Source organism: Pseudophryne corroboree, chromosome 1 (genome assembly GCF_028390025.1).
Source record: "Pseudophryne corroboree isolate aPseCor3 chromosome 1, aPseCor3.hap2, whole genome shotgun sequence".
Taxonomy (NCBI): Eukaryota; Metazoa; Chordata; class Amphibia; order Anura; family Myobatrachidae; genus Pseudophryne; species Pseudophryne corroboree.
The window spans coordinates 310,474,464-310,493,941 of record NC_086444.1 but is presented as its reverse complement, the minus strand read 5'-3'; the positions used below and the strand labels follow the sequence as shown (position 1 = coordinate 310,493,941).

At 46.9% G+C, this 19,478-nt stretch overlaps 1 protein-coding gene across 2 annotated transcripts in view; it reads left to right on the top strand.

Moving 5' to 3' along the window:
* TCTN2 (tectonic family member 2) overlaps positions 1 to 19,478 on the top strand; it is a 111,409-nt gene that overhangs the window by 46,347 nt on the left and 45,584 nt on the right. The window contains exons 9-11 of one of the 2 annotated variants that reach the window (XM_063964484.1): positions 11,762 to 11,818; positions 11,931 to 12,062; positions 17,127 to 17,201. In XM_063964484.1, coding sequence (XP_063820554.1) covers positions 11,762 to 11,818; positions 11,931 to 12,062; positions 17,127 to 17,201 — 264 coding nt within the window. The remainder of the gene's footprint in view (positions 1 to 11,761; positions 11,819 to 11,930; positions 12,063 to 17,126; positions 17,202 to 19,478) is intronic. The other variant, XM_063964485.1, reaches the window with a different exon arrangement.

Genomic DNA, 19,478 nt, shown 5'->3' with positions numbered 1-19,478 from the left:
ATGTAAGGCACAGTGGGGGTCATTCCGAGTTGTTCGCTCGTTATTTTCTCTGACGTCCTAGTGGATGCTGGGACTCCGTCAGGACCATGGGGATTAGCGGCTCCGCAGGAGACAGGGCACAAAAATAAAAGCTTTAGGACTAGGTGGTGTGCACTGGCTCCTCCCCCTATGACCCTCCTCCAAGCCTCAGTTAGGTTTTTGTGCCCGTCCGAGCAGGGTGCAATCTAGGTGGCTCTCCTAAAGAGCTGCTTAGAAAAAGTTATTAGGTTTTTTATTTTCAGTGAGTCCTGCTGGCAACAGGCTCACTGCAACGAGGGACTTAGGGGAGAAGAAGTGAACTCACCTGCGTGCAGGATGGATTGGCTTCTTAGGCTACTGGACACCATTAGCTCCAGAGGGATCGAACACAGGCCCAGCCATGGAGTCCGGTCCCGGAGCCGCGCCGCCGACCCCCTTGCAGATGCCGAAAAGTGAAGAGGTCCAGAAACCGGCGGCAGAAGACTTTTCAGTCTTCATGAGGTAGCGCACAGCACTGCAGCTGTGCGCCATTGTTGTCAGCACACTTCACACCAGCGGTCACTGAGGGTGCAGGGCGCTGGGGGGGGGGGCGCCCTGGGCAGCAATGATAATACCTTGTTCTGGATAAAAATACATCACATATAGCCCCTGGGGCTATATGGATGTATTTAACCCCTGCCAGGTCTCACAAACACCGGGAGAAGAGCCCGCCGAAATAGGGGGCGGGGCCTATCTCCTCAGCACACAGCGCCATTTTCCTGCACAGCTCCGCTGCGAGGAAGGCTCCCAGGACTCTCCCCTGCACTGCACTACAGAAACAGGGTAAAAAAACAGAGAGGGGGGGCACTTTTTTGGCGATATTGATATATTAATTAAGCTGCTATAAAGGAAACAACACTTCTGTAGGGTTGTTCCTATATATTTATAGCGCTTGGGTGTGTGCTGGCAAACTCTCCCTCTGTCTCCCCAAAGGGCTAGTGGGGTCCTGTCTTCGATAAGAGCATTCCCTGTGTGTCTGCTGTGTGTCGGTATGTGTGTGTCGACATGTATGAGGACGATGTTGGTGTGGAGGCGGATCAATTGCCGGTAATGGTGATGTCACCCCCTAGGGAGTCGACACCGGAATGGATGGCTTTGTTTATGGAATTACGTGATAATGTCAGCACGTTACAAAAATCAGTTGACGACATGAGACGGCCGGCAAACCAGTTAGTACCTGTCCAGGCGTCTCAGACACCGTCAGGGGCTGTAAAACGCCCTTTACCTCAGTCGGTCGACCCAGACACGGACACCGAATCTAGTGTCGACGGTGAAGAAACAAACGTATTTTTCAGTAGGGCCACACGTTATATGATCACGGCAATGAAGGAGGCTTTGCATATCTCTGATACTGCAAGTACCACAAAAAGGGGTATTATGTGGGGTCTGAAAAAACTACCTGTAGTTTTTCCTGAATCAGAGGAATTGAATGAAGTGTGTGATGAAGCGTGGGTTAACCCCGATAGAAAACTGCTAATTTCAAAGAAGTTATTGGCATTATATCCTTTCCCGCCAGAGGTTAGGGTGCGCTGGGAAACACCCCCTAGGGTGGATAAGGCACTCACACGCTTATCAAAACAAGTGGCGTTACCGTCTCCTGAAACGGCCGCCCTCAAGGATCCAGCTGATAGGAGGCTGGAAACTACCCTGAAAAGTATATACACTCATACTGGTGTTATACTGCGACCAGCCATCGCCTCTGCATGGATGTGCAGTGCTGGGGTGGTTTGGTCGGATTCCCTGACTGAAAATATTGATACCCTGGATAGGGACAGTATTTTATTGACTATAGAGCAATTAAAGGATGCTTTTCTTTATATGCGAGATGCTCAGAGGGATATTTGCACTCTGGCATCGAGAGTAAGTGCGATGTCCATATCTGCCAGAAGAAGTTTATGGACGCGACAGTGGTCAGGTGATGCGGATTCCAAACGGCATATGGAAGTATTGCCGTATAAAGGGGAGGAATTATTTGGGGTCGGTCTATCGGATTTGGTGGCCACGGCAACAGCCGGGAAATCCACCTTTTTACCTCAGGTCCCCTCCCAACAGAAAAAGACACCGTCTTTTCAGCCGCAGTCCTTTCGTTCCTATAAGAACAAGCGGGCAAAAGGACAGTCCTATCTGCCCCGAGGCAAAGGAAAGGGTAAGAGAGTGCACCAAGCAGCTCCCTCCCAGGAGCAGAAGCCCTCCCCGGCTTCTGCAAAGCCCTCAGCATGACGTTGGGGCTTTACAAGCGGACTCAGGGGCGGTGGGGGGTCGACTCAAGAATTTCAGCGCACAGTGGGCTCACTCACAGGTGGACCCCTGGATCCTGCAGGTAGTATCTCAGGGTTACAGGTTGGAATTCGAGAAGTCTCCCCCTCGCCGGTTCCTAAAGTCTGCTCTGCCAACGTCTCCCTCAGACAGGGCGACGGTATTGGAAGCCATTCACAAGCTGTATTCTCAGCAGGTGATAGTCAAGGTACCCCTCCTACAACAGGGAAAGGGGTATTATTCCACACTATTTGTGGTACCGAAGCCGGACGGCTCGGTAAGACCTATTCTAAATCTGAAATCTTTGAACCTGTACATACAAAAATTCAAGTTCAAGATGGAGTCACTCAGAGCAGTGATAGCGAATCCGGAAGAAGGGGACTTTATGGTGTCCCTGGACATCAAGGATGCTTACCTGCATGTCCCAATTTGCCCTTCACATCAAGGGTACCTCAGGTTCGTGGTGCAAAACTGTCATTATCAGTTTCAGACGCTGCCGTTTGGATTGTCCACGGCACCTCGGGTCTTTACCAAGGTAATGGCCGAAATGATGTTTCTTCTGCGAAGAAAAGGCGTATTAATTATCCCTTACTTGGACGATCTCCTGATAAGGGCAAGGTCCAGAGAACAGCTGGGGGACGTAGTAGCACTAACCCAAGTAGTGCTGCAACAGCACGGGTGGATTCTGAATTTTCCAAAATCTCAATTGACCCCGACGACACGTCTGCTGTTCCTGGGAATTATTCTGGACACGGTTCAGAAAAAGGTGTTTCTTCCGGAGGAGAAAGCCAGGGAGTTATCCGAACTTGTCAGGAACCTCCTAAAACCAGGAAAAGTGTCTGTGCATCAATGCACAAGAGTCCTGGGAAAAATGGTGGCTTCTTACGAAGCGATTCCATTCGGCAGATTCCACGCACGAACTTTTCAGTGGGATCTGCTGGACAAATGGTCCGGATCGCATCTGCAGATGCATCAGCGGATAACTTTGTCTCCACGGACAAGGGTGTCTCTTCTGTGGTGGTTGCAGAGTGCTCATCTGTTAGAGGGCCGCAGATTCGGCATACAGGACTGGGTCCTGGTGACCACGGATGCCAGTCTGAGAGGCTGGGGAGCGGTCACACAGGGAAGAAACTTCCAGGGAGTGTGGTCAAGCCTGGAGATGTCTCTTCACATAAATATACTGGAGCTAAGAGTGATTTACAATGCTCTAAGCCTGGCAAAACCCCTGCTTCAGGGTCAGCCGGTGTTGATCCAGTCGGACAACATCACGGCAGTCGCCCACGTAAACAGACAGGGCGGCACAAGAAGCAGGAGGGCAATGGCAGAAGCTGCAAGGATTCTTCGCTGGGCGGAAGATCATGTGATAGCACTGTCAGCAGTGTTCATTCCGGGAGTGGACAACTGGGAAGCGGACTTCCTCAGCAGACACGATCTACACCCGGGAGAGTGGGGACTTCATCCAGAAGTCTTCCACATGATTGTGAACCGTTGGGAAAAACCAAAGGTGGATATGATGGCGTCCCGCCTCAACAAAAAACTGGACAGGTATTGCGCCAGGTCAAGAGACCCTCAGGCAATAGCTGTGGACGCTCTGGTAACACCGTGGGTGTTCCAGTCAGTGTATGCGTTTCCTCCTCTGCCTCTCATACCAAAAGTACTGAGAATTATACGGCAAAGGGGAGTAAGAACGATACTCGTGGCTCCGGATTGGCCAAGAAGAACTTGGTACCCGGAACTTCAGGAGATGCTCACGGAAGATCCGTGGCCTCTACCTCTAAGACGGGACCTGCTTCAGCAGGGACCGTGTCTATTCCAAGACTTACCGCGGCTGCGTTTGACGGCATGGCGGTTGAACGCCGAATTCTAAGGGAAAAAGGCATTCCGGAAGAGGTCATCCCTACCCTGGTAAAAGCCAGGAAGGAGGTGACTGCACAACATTATCACCGCATTTGGAGAAAATATGTTGCGTGGTGTGAGGCCAGGAAGGCCCCGACGGAGGAATTTCAACTGGGTCGATTCCTACAATTCCTGCAAACAGGATTGTCTATGGGCCTCAAATTAGGGTCCATTAAGGTTCAAATTTCGGCCCTGTCGATTTTCTTCCAGAAAGAATTGGCTTCAGTTCCTGAAGTCCAGACTTTTGTAAAAGGAGTACTACATATACAGCCCCCGGTTGTGCCCCCAGTGGCTCCGTGGGATCTTAATGTAGTTTTGGATTTTCTCAAATCCCATTGGTTTGAGCCACTCAAATCGGTGGATTTGAAATATCTTACATGGAAAGTAACCATGCTACTGGCCCTGGCTTCAGCCAGGAGAGTGTCAGAATTGGCGGCTTTATCGTATAAAAGCCCATATCTGATTTTCCATTCGGACAGGGCAGAACTGCGGACGCGTCCTCAGTTTCTGCCTAAGGTGGTTTCAGCGTTTCACCTGAACCAGCCTATTGTGGTGCCTGCGGCTACTAGCGATTTGGAGGATTCCAAGTTGCTGGACGTTGTCAGGGCATTGAAAATATATATTTCAAGGACGGCTGGAGTCAGAAAATCTGACTCGCTGTTTATACTGTATGCACCCAACAAGCTGGGTGCTCCTGCTTCTAAGCAGACGATTGCTCGTTGGATTTGTAGCACAATTCAACTTGCACATTCTGTGGCAGGCCTGCCACAGCCTAAATCTATCAAGGCCCATTCCACAAGGAAGGTGGGCTCATCTTGGGCGGCTGCCCGAGGGGTCTCGGCATTACAACTCTGCCGAGCAGCTACGTGGTCGGGGGAGAACACGTTTGTAAAATTCTACAAATTTGATACCCTGGCTAAAGAGGACCTGGAGTTCTCTCATTCGGTGCTGCAGAGTCACCCGCACTCTCCCGCCCGTTTGGGAGCTTTGGTATAATCCCCATGGTCCTGACGGAGTCCCAGCATCCACTAGGACGTCAGAGAAAATAAGATTTTACTTACCGATAAATCTATTTCTTGTAGTCCGTAGTGGATGCTGGGCGCCCATCCCAAGTGCGGATTGTCTGCAATACTTGTACATAGTTATTGTTACAAAAAAATCGGGTTGTTATTGTTGTGAGCCGTCTGTTCAGAGGCTCCTACGTTTGTCATACTGTTAACTGGGTTCAGATCACAAGTTGTACGGTGTGATTGGTGTGGCTGGTATGAGTCTTACCCGGGATTCAAAATCCTTCCTTATTGTGTACGCTCGTCCGGGCACAGTATCCTAACTGAGGCTTGGAGGAGGGTCATAGGGGGAGGAGCCAGTGCACACCACCTAGTCCTAAAGCTTTTATTTTTGTGCCCTGTCTCCTGCGGAGCCGCTAATCCCCATGGTCCTGACGGAGTCCCAGCATCCACTACGGACTACGAGAAATAGATTTATCGGTAAGTAAAATCTTATTTTTTTTCTCGCAATGGAGCGATTAGTCGCTAATGCGCATGCGCAATGTCCGCAGTGCGACTGCGCCAAGTAAATTTGCTATGCAGTAAGGTTTTTTTACTCACGGCATTACGAGGTTTTTACTTCGTTCTGGTGATCGTAATGTGATTGACAGGAAGTGGGTGTTTCTGGGCGGAAACTGGCCGTTTTATGGGAGTGTGTGAAAAAACGCTGCCGTTTCTGGGAAAAACGCGGGAGTGTCTGAAGAAACGGGGGAGTGTCTGGGCGAACGCTGGGTGTGTTTGTGACGTCAAACCAGGAACGAAACTAACTGAACTGATCGCAGTTGCCGAGTAAGTGTGGAGCTACTCAGAAACTGCTAAGAAGTGTCTATTCGCAATTCTGCTAATCTTTCGTTCGCAATTTTGATAAGCTAAGATTCACTCCCAGTAGGCGGCGGCTTAGTGTGTGCAATGCTGCTAAAAGCAGCTTGCGAGCGAACAACTCGGAATGAGGGCCAGTGTGCATTTAACCTGTTCCTGTGTGTGTGTGTGTGTGTGTGTGTGTGTGTGTGTGCTGTCACTGTCACAGTATGTCAGGCAAAGAGTGTGTTTCATGTAAGGCACAGTGTTCCTCTTCTCCAGGGGGTTCACTGCAGTGTACCCTCCCAGACTAGCGGGGCTGAGCCAGCTTGGCTGGACTCCATTAAGGGGAATCATTTCCAATATCTCTTCTAAATTGTCCCGCAATGAGAAAGAGACACAATACTTAAGACAATTGATGACTGAGTTTATGAAAAGAGACTCAGTACCCAAACCGGTGTCTCAGTCCCCTGCCATTTGTCCGCAAAAACGTCCTTTGGCCCATATCCTGCAGTCTGACTCTGATGAGGGGTCAGACATGGAGTAGGGGGAAGTGGACTCAGAGGTGGGGGAGGCTACTCTGTCACAGGGAATAGAGGCTCTCATAGAAGCTATCAGAGAAGTTCTAAATATCCCTGATAAGGTGACAGAGGAGACTGAGGAATCTAATTTTAATATTAAAAGAAATCCTCAGCCACTTTTCCTGTGTAAAGGAACTAAATACCCTGTTTGATGAACCATGGTTTAATCCCGATAGGAAATTTCAGATCCCTGAAAGGTTGATATCATCTTTTCCTTTTCCTCCCGAGGATAGGAAAAAATGGGAAAATCCACAGATAGTGGATGACTCAGTATCCAGGCTGTCACAAAAAATTGTATTGCCTGTCCCGGGTGCAGCCTTCCTAAAAGACATGGCTGATCGTAGAATTGAGACTACACTCAAATCTTTGTATACAGCTGCTGGGGTGACGCAGAGACCCACTATAGGATGTGGATGGATTACTAAGGCCATCGCCAAATGGTCGGGTAACCTACTTGAGGGGTTAGATACCTTGCCTCAGGGGCAGATTATTTCACTCCTGCAACATATACAGGACTCTGCGAATTTTATGGTGGAAGCCATAAAAGAAATAGGCTTGCTTAATGCACGCACCACTGCTATGGCAGTGTCGGCATGCAGAGGCTTATGGCTATGCAAGTGGACTACTGACGCAGACTCCAGGAAAGGTGTGGAAGGCCTACCCTTCACAGGAGAGGCCTTATTTGGAGATGAATTAGACAAATGGATCTCCAAAGCTACTGTGAGTAAGTCCACATATCTTCCTTCTGCAGATCTCCCAGCCAGGAAGGCCTACTCAGGACCTAATCTGCAGTCCTTTCGGACTGCCAAGTTTAAGGGCATAACCAGAGGTTCTTCTACAGCCACCAGAGGCCCTAGAGGTAAACCAGCAACTGCCGGTTCACAGGAACAGAGCTCAAGCTCTGCTTCCTCAAGGCCTTCAGCATGACGGTTGACAGCGATGCCTGGAAGACTGGCAGGTGGGAGCCCGACTAAAAATTTTCAGTCACATCTGGACAGGTTCGTGCCAGGATCCCTGGGTCATAGATCTTTCAGGAACTTCCACCTCACATATTCTTCAAATCTGGCTTACCCGTTTCACAAGAAGCAAGTATAACCTTACAGGACGCCATTCAAAAACTGGTACAGACTCAGGTCATTGTTCCAGTTCCACCTCATCTGCACAACAAGGGATATTATTCCAACTTGTTTGTAGTACCGAAACCGGACGGTTCCGTAAGACCGATTTTGAACCTCAAGTCGTTGAACCCGTACTTACGAGTGTTCAAATTCAAAATGGAGTCTCTGAGAGCGGTGATCTCAGGTCTGGAGGAGGGGAATTCCTAGTGTCTCTGGATATCAAGGATGCGTACCTTCACATTACGATCTGTCCTTCCAATAGACATCTTGAAACTCAGGGCACTGTACAACGCCCTTCTGCAGGCCTCATCTCTACTTCGGAATCAGGCCATTCAAGTCCATTCAGACAATGGAACAGCGGTAACGTACATAAACTGACAGGGCGGAACGAAATGCAGAGCAGCAATGTCAGAGGTGTCAAGAATTCTCCTCTGGGCAGAAAAAAACGACGTGGCGTTGTCGGCGGTCTTCATTCCGGGAGTAGACAGGTGGGAAGCAGACTTCCTCAGCAGACACGACCTGCACCCGGGGAGTGGGGCCTGCACCCGGAGGTGTTCTGGTAGTTGACACGTCGGTGGGGATATCCCCAGATCGACATGATGGCCTCTCGATTCAAAAAGAAGCTCAAGCGGTATTGTTCCAGGTTGAGAGACCCACAAGCAGTGGCGGTAGGTGCTGTGACAACTCCATGGGTCTACCAGCTGGTGTAGGTGTTTCCTCCACTTCCTTTGATCCCAAGAATTCTAAAGAGAATAAAAAGGGAAAAGGTTCAAGCAATCATCATTGCTCCGGACTGGCCTCGAAGTGCCTGTAACAGGGCCCGTTCGTCTATCAAGACTTACTGCGGCTTCATTTAACGGCATGGAAGTTGAACGGCTGATTCTAGCCAGGAGAGGGATTCCTGACAAGGTCATCCCGACTATGATCAAAGCCAGGAAGGGGGTAACGTCTAAACATTACCACCGTATATGGAAGACCTATGTCTCTTGGTGTGAGAGCAGACAATATTCTGCGGTGGAATTTCATCTGGAACGTCTCCTGCTTTTTTTGCATGTAGATGTGGGCCTACGCCTAGGCTCCATTAAAGTCCAGATTTCGGCCTTGTCCCTTTTCTTTCACAAACAATTGGCTTCTCTCCCTGAGGTCCAGACGTTCTTGAAAGGTGTTCTGCACATCCAACCTCCTTTTGTGCCTCCCACGGCACCTTGGGATCTCAATTTGGTGCTGCAGTTCCTCCAATCGGACTGGTTTGAACCGTTACAGGAGGTTGACGTTAAGTACCTTACGTGGAAGACCGTCACATTGTTGGCCTTGGCTTCAGCAAGACGCGTGTCAGAGCAGGGGGCGTTGTCTCACAAGAGCCCCTATTTAATTTTCCATGAAGACAGAGCTGAACTCAGAACTTGTCAGCACTTTCTTCCTAAAGTGGTGTCTGCGTTTCACAACCAAGCTATTGTGGTTCCTGTTTTTACCGGCACTTCTGCTACTTCAAAGTCTTTGGATGTTGTGAGAGCTTTGAAGGTGTTCATAAAGAGGACAGCTCATCTCAGGAAATCTGCCTTGCTATTCGTTCTCTATGATCCCAATAAAATTGGGTGTCCTGCTTCAAAGCAGTCTATTGCACGCTGGATCAGGCTCACTATACAGCATGCTTATTCCAGGCAGGATTGCCGGTTCCTAAATCTGTACAGGCCCACTCTACTAGGTTGGCGGGTTCTTCTTGGGCGGCTGCCCGGGGTGTCTCGGCCTTACAGCTCTGCCGAGCAGCTACTTGGTGAGGTTCGAACACATTTGCAAAGTTTTAGAAGTTCGATACTTTGGCCTCTGAGGACCTTCAGTTTTGTCAGTCTGTTCTGCAGGAACCTCAGCACTCTCCCACCCGGTTTGGGAGCTTTGTTTCTTCCCCATGGTACTAAATGGAACCCCAGTATCCTCTAGGACGTAAGGGAAAATCGGATTTTAATTACCTACCGGTAAATCCTTTTCTCGTAGTTCATAGGGGATACTGGGCGACCGCCCGGTGCTTCGTTCTTCCTGCACTGTTACTTAGTTAAGTATTGGTTCAGCTGTTGCTGTTCATGTTTCAAGTTTGGTTAGCATAGCTTTCCTATTGTTCTGTGTGTGCTGGTTCGTAATCTCAGCACTTTCCTGATCTATCCTTCTCTCAAAGTATGTCCGTCTCCTCGGGCACAGTTTCCTAGACTGAGTCTGGTAGGAGGGGCATAGGGGGAGGAGCCAGCGCACACTATCAAATTCTTAAAGTGCCCAAGGCTCCTAGTGGACCCATCTATACCACATGGTACTAAATGGATTCCCAGTATCCTCTACGGACTATGAGAAAAGGATTTACTGGTAGGTATTAAAATCCTATATTTTGAACTTTATCACATTAAACATTATGAGATCTCTTATATCTGACTCTGATTATACAGAATAGGGATTTTTGGGGGGTAATTCTCATAGACTTTAGCCTGACTATTAACATAAAATGTGAAAAAGGTATATGAATTAAACTTCTATTGTTAACACTGTTACTGAGTTGCATACAATTCTGAATGCGCTCATGCGGCCGCACTTAGTGCCTAATTCAGATCTGTTCGCTCGCTAGCTATTTTTTGCAGCGCTGCGAACAGATGGACGCCACCTATAGGGGAGTGTATTTTAGCTTTGCAAGTGTGCGAACGCATGTGCAGCCGAGCAGTACAAAAACAGTTTGTGCAGTTTCTGTGTAGCTCTGACCTTACTCAGCCGCTGCGATCACTTCAGCCTATTCTAGCCCGGAATTGACGTCTGACACCTGCCCTGCAAACACCTCGACACGCCTGCGTTTATCCAAACACTCCCAGAAAATGGACAGTTGACACCCACAAACGCCCTCTTCCTGTCAATCTCCTTGCGATTGGCTGTGCGATTGGATTCTTCGCTAGAACCAGTGCACAGCAACGATCCGCTTTGTACCTGTATGACGCGCCTGCGCATTGCGGTGCATACGCATGCGCAGTAGTTACCTGATCGTTACGCAGCGAAAAACGCTAGCGAGCGAACAGATCTGAATTAGGCCCTTAGAGATATTTTTTTTTCAACAACCTGCACATGTGTTGGGGGCTGCATCTGCATCTTTAGGTACTTACTAGCAAGTCAGACTTGTACACAGATATGTCTCTTCTCTGCAAGAACTGAATGGGCTTTACTGCATTTTATCTGGGTGGTAGTCTGTAAGAGAATGGGTCAGTCGACCTGTTCCAAGTTGTGCGTATACTCAGTATACTCCATTATAATCTGCACTTTGCATGAGGAATGTGTACGTAAACATTGATAGTGATGACTGCTGCTCTCATGGCGGGGGTGGTAGGGGCTTGAGCAGTGCGATCACATAGAGTTATGCTGCTCAGAATACGGGTGAATAGTTGTATAGGGCGTACAATTGCAGTAGGTGCCCAGAACTGCAACCGCGTTAAGTGCGACTCAGAATCAGGCAATTACTCATTATCCAGTCTGAGGGCCTAATTCAGCTTTGATCGCTATTGAGACAGAAAGTGCGATTTTTCTCATTCCTGTGTCTACTAAAAATCACATGTAAAGAGCCGCCCAGCAAAGTAAAAGTCTCCCACCGATGCAATCGCAAAATTGCATATACAATTGCAAAATTATGATGCATACGGAGAAATCGAGTACCATCGACAATTGCGGTTGACCCAGGGCTACTCAGAATAATGAGAATGCAGTCACACTGGCACCATATTTTTAGTCGCAATCCATTGCAACTGACATCAGATTCACGCCCCGAAAACGGCCATGATCCGCCTGCGTTTTTCTAACCACTCCCCACAAACGCCATGTTAACATCCACAAACGATCACTACCTGCATTTCACTAAATTGCAATCGCAATTTAGCCTTTGCGCATGCTCACTTTTAAAATGCTAACACACATTTGAGCGGCTGCCGTTTTCATATTGTATTGTTTTATATTTGCTGGATGTTTAAAACCACAATTTTATTTATTTTAGGTACTGTTTCTCTCATAGTACACATGCAAAATATTACCATGGACATCCCTGCTACAGGTTTGCTATTATTGCTTTATTCTAGACAATCTATTTGATTCATTACTATTGAGTAAAAACCTAAGTAATATGTTTTCATGACTGTTATTTTGCAACACTTGTATCACTGCAGGGGCCGCCCTGCCTCAAAGTGTGCAGTGTGACGTGATTGTGTCAGCTGACTACGTAGTTATTTGGGAAGCCACCGGCATAAAAGAAATACAGGTCACCATTGTAACTGCAAACATCAGTCTCACGCATCAAGGTAACAATATTGTATTACTCTCTGCTTGTAGTTGGGTTGTTTTCTCACATAATTATTACTTTGTGTGCCCAATTGGGAAATTCATCGCCCTCTTATGTAACAGATGGTATTTTCTCCCAAAATACTGGATGACTAAAGGTTCTGTGCCGTTGGGAACATGCGTTGTGCAGAGTAGAACAGTTCTAGGTTTGGGTACATATCCTGAGGTTGATAATCTGTTCTAGCAGTTACTGTGAATATTAGATTTTAAGAAGTAGGTGTCATTAGTCACTGACTTTTATTCAAGTAATACAGTGTTATACTACTACATTCATAATGGTACAAATAACATAGAACCTACTTTTCCCATCATATTAAAGATTATATTGTGGCAATAGTATATAGATAACGGACTTTTATGCAACTTTGCAATAGAGGCCCATTTCCTTTGGCCCCTGATCACTCTTCTTGCCTTCTGTTTGCAAATATTTTTCTTTTAACTATGTGTGTTCTGTGAATTTTAGATGCCTAATTATAGACATTTTGTTGTAAATTTAGTAGGGTTTGCAGTCAGTTAGCTTACGTCTATCCTATGACTGAGGTAAAGTTAAGCTTATTAAATGATGAAGCATAACTTTACCAATACCATTCGATAAGCACCAATCCCTCAAACATTAACGTAGTAGTAGTAGTAGTAGTAGTAAATGAACGCAGCCGAACACTGCAGAGTGTTCAGCCTACACACGGTCTGTAACTGAATCAGCCCCATAGAGTTCAATTCTCTTCAACCATTCCAAGATAGTAAGAGGATTAGAACATTCAATTTTAAGGAGATGTTGCCACACATATAATATATTAAATAACATGGTTTTGTACTGCAGATCACAAGGATCTCAACCTGGGCATATACTCCATGCCAATTAGAAACGAATTGGAAATTTAAAGTAGCCCTGGGAAAGATTCTGAAAGTGGCTAAATGAATAGTAGGTGAGGTCAGTTTGACAGGCTGGTGTGGTTATTGCTTTAGACTAGTGCCGTTCTCAACCTGGGGAACTTGCTGTGATGTTCTGGGGTACTTGAAAAATATCTTGCAATGGCTGAATGGGGCTGGACATCCAAGTGATAATTAGACACATGAGAAAAGCACTGTCCTCGGGATCTCTGACCACAGAAGGACCCTGATAATGAAATTAAAAAGTATCCATTTGTCCTAGTAAAAGAAATCATGTGTATTTTAGTTTTATTGTCCGCTTTTAATATTTTAGAAATCCCAAATATGTGAGAAATATATATATGTACAAGTCCGTCTGGTCTTCTGTCATTTTTCAAAATCTTTATAGAACATTTATTGCTTTTATGTATAACGGTGCCTAAATATTTGATCTGATAGCAATTCTATTAATTAGAAATGTATTGTTTTGCAAATGTTGGGTGTACAAATAACACTGCCAGGGAATACCCAGGTGGAAAAAGATTGAGAACCGTTGTTTTAGATTGCCCGTGAAACCAGCCACAGCCTCCCAAGATCAGCACTCTCACCAGAATCAGACTGCAGCTTTTATTACCTATATTGGTGGAGGTGTATTAAGATCAGTTGCTGCCTGCCTAAATTCTGGAATATTTGGGCCCCCTTTCAAAAAATTAGTAGGTACTGTTCGGCTCATGGAAAGTGGAGCAATGAGAAAACTTTGTCTCCCTCCCCAACCAAAAGCAATGTTGAATCAGTAGTGCCCAGATTTAATAAATCCTCGGTCTTAGCATCCATATTTAATAGTCTTATCTCCCCCTCCCCCATCAGCCAGACATAAAATTAATAACATTCCATTTTTACACACTGTATGCACTCCCTGCTTAGACAGTCAGGGAAAATTAGTTTTCTTTACCATGGATCAGGTTCCATGCAGAGTTGGAGGTCATACTGCAGGGAACATTTGAAGCTCCGCTGCTTCTGATATAGGACCTAATTCAAACCTGATCGCTGCAGCAAAAATTTTCTCGAATGGGCAAAACCATGTGCACTGCAGGTGGGGCAGATATAATGTGCAGAGAGAGTTAGATTTGGGTGGGATGTGTTCAAACTGAAATCTAAATTGCAGTGTAAAAATAAAGCAGCCAGTATTTACCCTGCACAGAAACAATATAACCCACCCAAATCTAACTCTCTCTGCACATGTTATATCTGCGCCACCTGCAGTGCACATGGTTTTGCCCATTAGATAACAGGATTTTGATACCTACCGGTAAATCCTTTTCTCCTAGTCCGTAGAGGATGTTGGGGTCCACTTCATGACCATGGGGTATAGACGGTTCCGCAGGAGCCATGGGCACTCTTAAGACTTTTCAGTGGGTGTGAACTGGCTCCTCCCTCTATGCCCCTCCTCCAGACCTCAGTTATAGGAACTGTGCCCAGGGAGATGGACATTTCGAGGAAAGGATTTACTTTAATACTAATGGTGAGATACATACCAGCTCACACCTCAACCATGCCGCACAACATGGCATTCAACATAACACACGCCAACAGGTATGAACCAATTACAGCAAACATGCTGAAACTAATAAAACACAACATGTGTAACTCTAATAAACAAAACTGCAGGTAAAGTACGCACTGGGACGGGCGCCCAGCATCCTCTACGGACTAGGAGAAAAGGATTTACCGGTAGGTATCAAAATCCTGTTTTCTCATACGTCCTAGAGGATGCTGGGGTCCACTTCATGACCATGGGGTTTATATCAAAGCTCCAGTAAGGGCGGGAGAGTGCGGATGACCCTGCAGCACCGATTGACCGAACTTAAGGTCTTCATCGGCCAAGGTGTCAAACTTGTAGAATTTTGCAAATGTGTTTGACCCCGACCAAGTAGCTGGTCGGCAAAGTTGCAATGCCGAGACCCCCCGGGCAGCCGCCCAGGATGAGCCCACCTTCCTAGTGGAATGGGCCTTCACCGACGTCGTATGAGCGTGCTGAATCGTACTTCTGATCCAACGCGTAATAGTCTGCTTGGAAGCAGGACACCCAATCTTGTTGAAAGCATACAGGACAAACAAAGACTCTGTTTTCCGTATTCGAGCTGTTCTAGCGACATAAATCTTCAAAGCTCTAACCACATCTAGAGACTTTGACTCAGTGAACGTGTCAGTAACTACTGGCACCACAATAGGTTGGTTTATGTGGAAAGATGAAACCACCTTTGGAAGAAAACGTTGACGAGTTCTCAACTCTGGAATGTATTTAGTGTGGATCCGCACTAGTCTGACAATTTTACTGAGGTACAGAAAATGAAGTTTACAGATGAAATACCAATATACATGCAGTTATCAAGTAAATCTTAAACTGCTAATGATTGGCGGTGCTCCCAGGAACTTTGTAGATTAGACTACAATTGGAGAGGAGAGAAAAGACAAAAAAACCTTGTTTGGGAGCACTCATTTGTTATAATAGATGTGGTATGTATCAGTATTCATAATATTCTCAAATGGTCTCTTATGTGACCAAGAGGGGTCGCCTGCGGATGGAAGAACAGAGCCCTGAAAAACCACATCCTCCACAGATTTTCTCCATCACTCAGCATGAGATTCAGACTTATCTAATCTCCTATTGATATGATGCATACTATCACGTATTTCTTTCACCCATGCAGGCTCTTGGTGTTCCGGCAGCGCCACCACATTACACTTCTGTGTCCCTAAAATGGTTTCCTCCGGGGAGGAACTCCCTGCCTCTGACATGTCTTACACACGTGTACAACACACACACACAGACACACTGGGACTTATAGGGGACAGACCCACAGTAAAATCTGTCAGAGGGACACAGTTTAGGAGCAGCCAGTTCACAACCCCAGCGCCAGTATATAATGCCTGAGAACACAGAATGCCCAGTGACATGCAGCACTTTTTACACAGTAAAACACACTTGTAAAGCACCAAATTCGCTTGTGCCCCCCCCCCCCCCCCCGTTTTGCACCCTGATACTTGTAGTCAGAAGTGAAGGGGGACCAGCGATGTCTCTGCAGCCTGAGGAGAGAGAAAATGGCACTGAGCAGTGTGCTGGCTGCCTGAGGAAGATGTTCCGCTCTTTTTACCTCAGAAACTTTTCATAATATTTATACTGGCGGTGGTAGGGCTGTGCCTGGGCATCTTATGCCCCCTTTTTGCCAGTTTCTAGAGGTGTTTTTGCTGCCCAGGGCGCCCCCCCCCCCGCGTCCTGCACCATGCAGTGCCTGTGTGTGTGGGCAGCAATGGCACGCTGCGCTCCCGCCAGCCGCGCTGTACCTCAGCCGTCACTTTTCTTGATAGACGATCTGTCTTCTTCTACTCACCTGTCTTCTGGCTCTGTGAGGGGGGGTGACGGCGTGCTGTGGGAGTGAGCATCTAGACACGGCTAGCATTGAGTACCCTTTAGGAGCTAATGGTGTCCTGTCAGCCAGAAGCAGAGCCATGAAACTCTTCAAGAAGTTGGTTCCTACTTCTGCCCCCTCAGTCCCACGAAGCAGGGAGACTGTTGCCAGCAGTTCTTCCTGAAAACAAAAAACCTAACATAAGTCTTTTCAGAGAAGCTCAGTAGAGCTCCGCTAGAGTGCATCCAGTCTGCCTGGGCACATTTCTAAAACTGAGGTCTGGAGCCGATTCCAGTTATTCACAAGCTTTTTTTGAGTCACAGTGCCGTAGTCACTCAAATTTTTTTTGCGGCACCCCTAGGCCTAAGGTTACTTATTGAGAAATTCGGGGGGTGAAAAACGTATTAAATAAAAGTACATTTTTTATATGTCATCCTTAGGCTCGGTTATGTTGTGAGGGACAGGATTTGCTTCTGTTTGTCCCCATATTTTGTGATTGGCAGCCACCAGCACTGGTTTTGCTTATTACATTGACCATAAATAATTTGATTTGGTCCTGGACCACCAACCCGAGGCACACCTGCAAGTGCCTGGATTCACTCAGCTGGGGAACCACTGGCCTCTACTAATCAGGAATGAACGTTGCAAAGTACAGCAAATATTTTTGTGCCTATGTTAGTTAATTACCCTCCATTATCTAGAAAAAAAAATAGTGATTTTTATTTTCTCTGTTTGCTCTCACAGCAAAACTATCACAAAGATTTTCTGCTACATTTCTCAGCAACAACAGTTCATCAGATGTCCTCTCTGGAAATCCAGGTAGGAAATAGCAACCCCTGTTATTTTTTTGTAGCTGTTTATTTTTATGTCTGTCCCTACCCTCTACTGGGAAAGTGAGTGCATTTAACCAGTAGTGCCCCTAGGTGCTGAAAATGGTCTTTGAAATGTGGTTCAAGAGAAATAAATTGAAAACTGTACCAACTGTGAATTTTTTTCCCCCTCCTGTCCAAATGAATCCACATTCATTTCAGGTAATTCTCCTACTTCCCAATACAACAGACGTCCTCCCTCTTTAATAGACCTCCCTTTAGCATAAATAATAAGATTTTACTTACCGATAAATCTATTTCTCATAGTCCGTAGTGGATGCTGGGGACTCCGTCAGGACCATGGGGAATAGCGGCTCCGCAGGAGACAGGGCACAAAAGCAAGCTTTTAGGATCACATGGTGTGTACTGGCTCCTCCCCCTATGACCCTCCTCCAAGCCTCAGTTAGGTACTGTGCCCGGACGAGCGTACACAATAAGGAAGGATCATGAATCCCGGGTAAGACTCATACCAGCCACACCAATCACACCGTACAACTTGTGATTTGAACCCAGTTAACAGTATGATAACAATGAAGTAGCCTCTAAAAAAGATGGCTCACAACAATAATAACCCGATTTTTTTGTAACAATAACTATGGCCCTCATTCCGAGTTGATCGGTCGCAAGGCGAATTTAGCAGAGTTACACACGCTAAGCCGCCGCCTACTGGGAGTGAATCTTAGCTTCTTAAAATTGCGACCGATGTATTCGCAATAATGCGATTACTAACTACTTAGCAGTTTCAGAGTAGCTCCAGACTTACTCTGCCTGTGCGATCATTTCAGTGCTTGTCGTTCCTGGTTGACGTCACAAACACACCCAGCGTTCGCCCAGGCACTCCCACCGTTTCTCCGGCCACTCCTGCGTTTTTTCCGGAAACGGTAGCGTTTTCAGCCACACGCCCCAGAAACGCCGTGTTTCCGCCCAGTAACACCCATTTCCTGTCAATCACATTACGATCGCCGGAGCGATGAAAAAGCCGTGAGTAAAAATACTTTCTTCATAGTAAAGTTACTTGGCGCAGTCGCAGTGCGAACATTGCGCATGCGTACTAAGCGGATTTTCACTGCGATGCGATGAAAAATACCGAGCGAACAACTCGGAATGAGGGCCTATGTACAAGTAATGCAGACAATCCGCACTTGGGATGGGCGCCCAGCATCCACTACGGACTATGAGAAATAGATTTATCGGTAAGTAAAATCTTATTTTCTCTAACGTCCTAGTGGATGCTGGGGACTCCGTCAGGACCATGGGGATTATACCAAAGCTCCCAAACGGGCGGGAGAGTGCGGATGACTCTGCAGCACCGAATGAGAGAACTCCAGGTCCTCCTCAGCCAGGGTATCAAATTTGTAGAATTTAGCAAACGTGTTTGCCCCTGACCAAGTAGCTGCTCGGCAAAGTTGTAAAGCCGAGACCCCTCGGGCAGCCGCCCAAGATGAGCCCACCTTCCTTGTGGAATGGGCATTTACAGATTTTGGCTTTGGCAGGCCTGCCACAGAATGTGCAAGCTGAATTGTACTACAAATCCAACGAGCAATAGTCTGCTTAGAAGCAGGAGCACCCAGCTTTTTGGGTGCCTACAATATAAACAGCAAGTCAGACTTTCTGACTCCAGCCGTCCTGGAATTATATATATATATATATTTTCAGGGCCCTGACAACGTCTAGCAACTTGGAGTCCTCCAAGTCCCTAGTAGCCGCAGGCACCACAATAGGTTGTTTCAGGTGAAACGCTGACACCACCTTAGGAAGAAACTGGGGACGAGTCCGCAGTTCTGCCCTGTCCCGAATGGAAAATCAAATATGGGCTTTTGTAAGACAAAGCCGCCAATTTTGACAATCGCCTGGCCGAGGCCAGGGCCAACAGCATGGTCACTTTCCATGTGAGATATTTCAAATCCACAGATTTGAGTGGTTCAAACCAATATGATTTGAGGAATCCCAACACTACGTTGAGATCCCACGGTGCCACTGGAGGCACACAAGGGCTGTATATGCAATACTCCCTTGACAAACGTCTGGACTTCGGGAACTGAAGCCAATTCTTTCTGGAAGAAAATCTATAGGGCCGAAACTTGAACCTTAATGGACCCCAATTTGAGGCTCATAGACACTCCTGTTTGCAGGAAGTGCAGAAATCGACCTAGTTGAAATTTTTTCGTGGGGCCTTCCTGGCCTCACCCACGCAACATATTTTTACCACATGTGGTGATAACGTTGT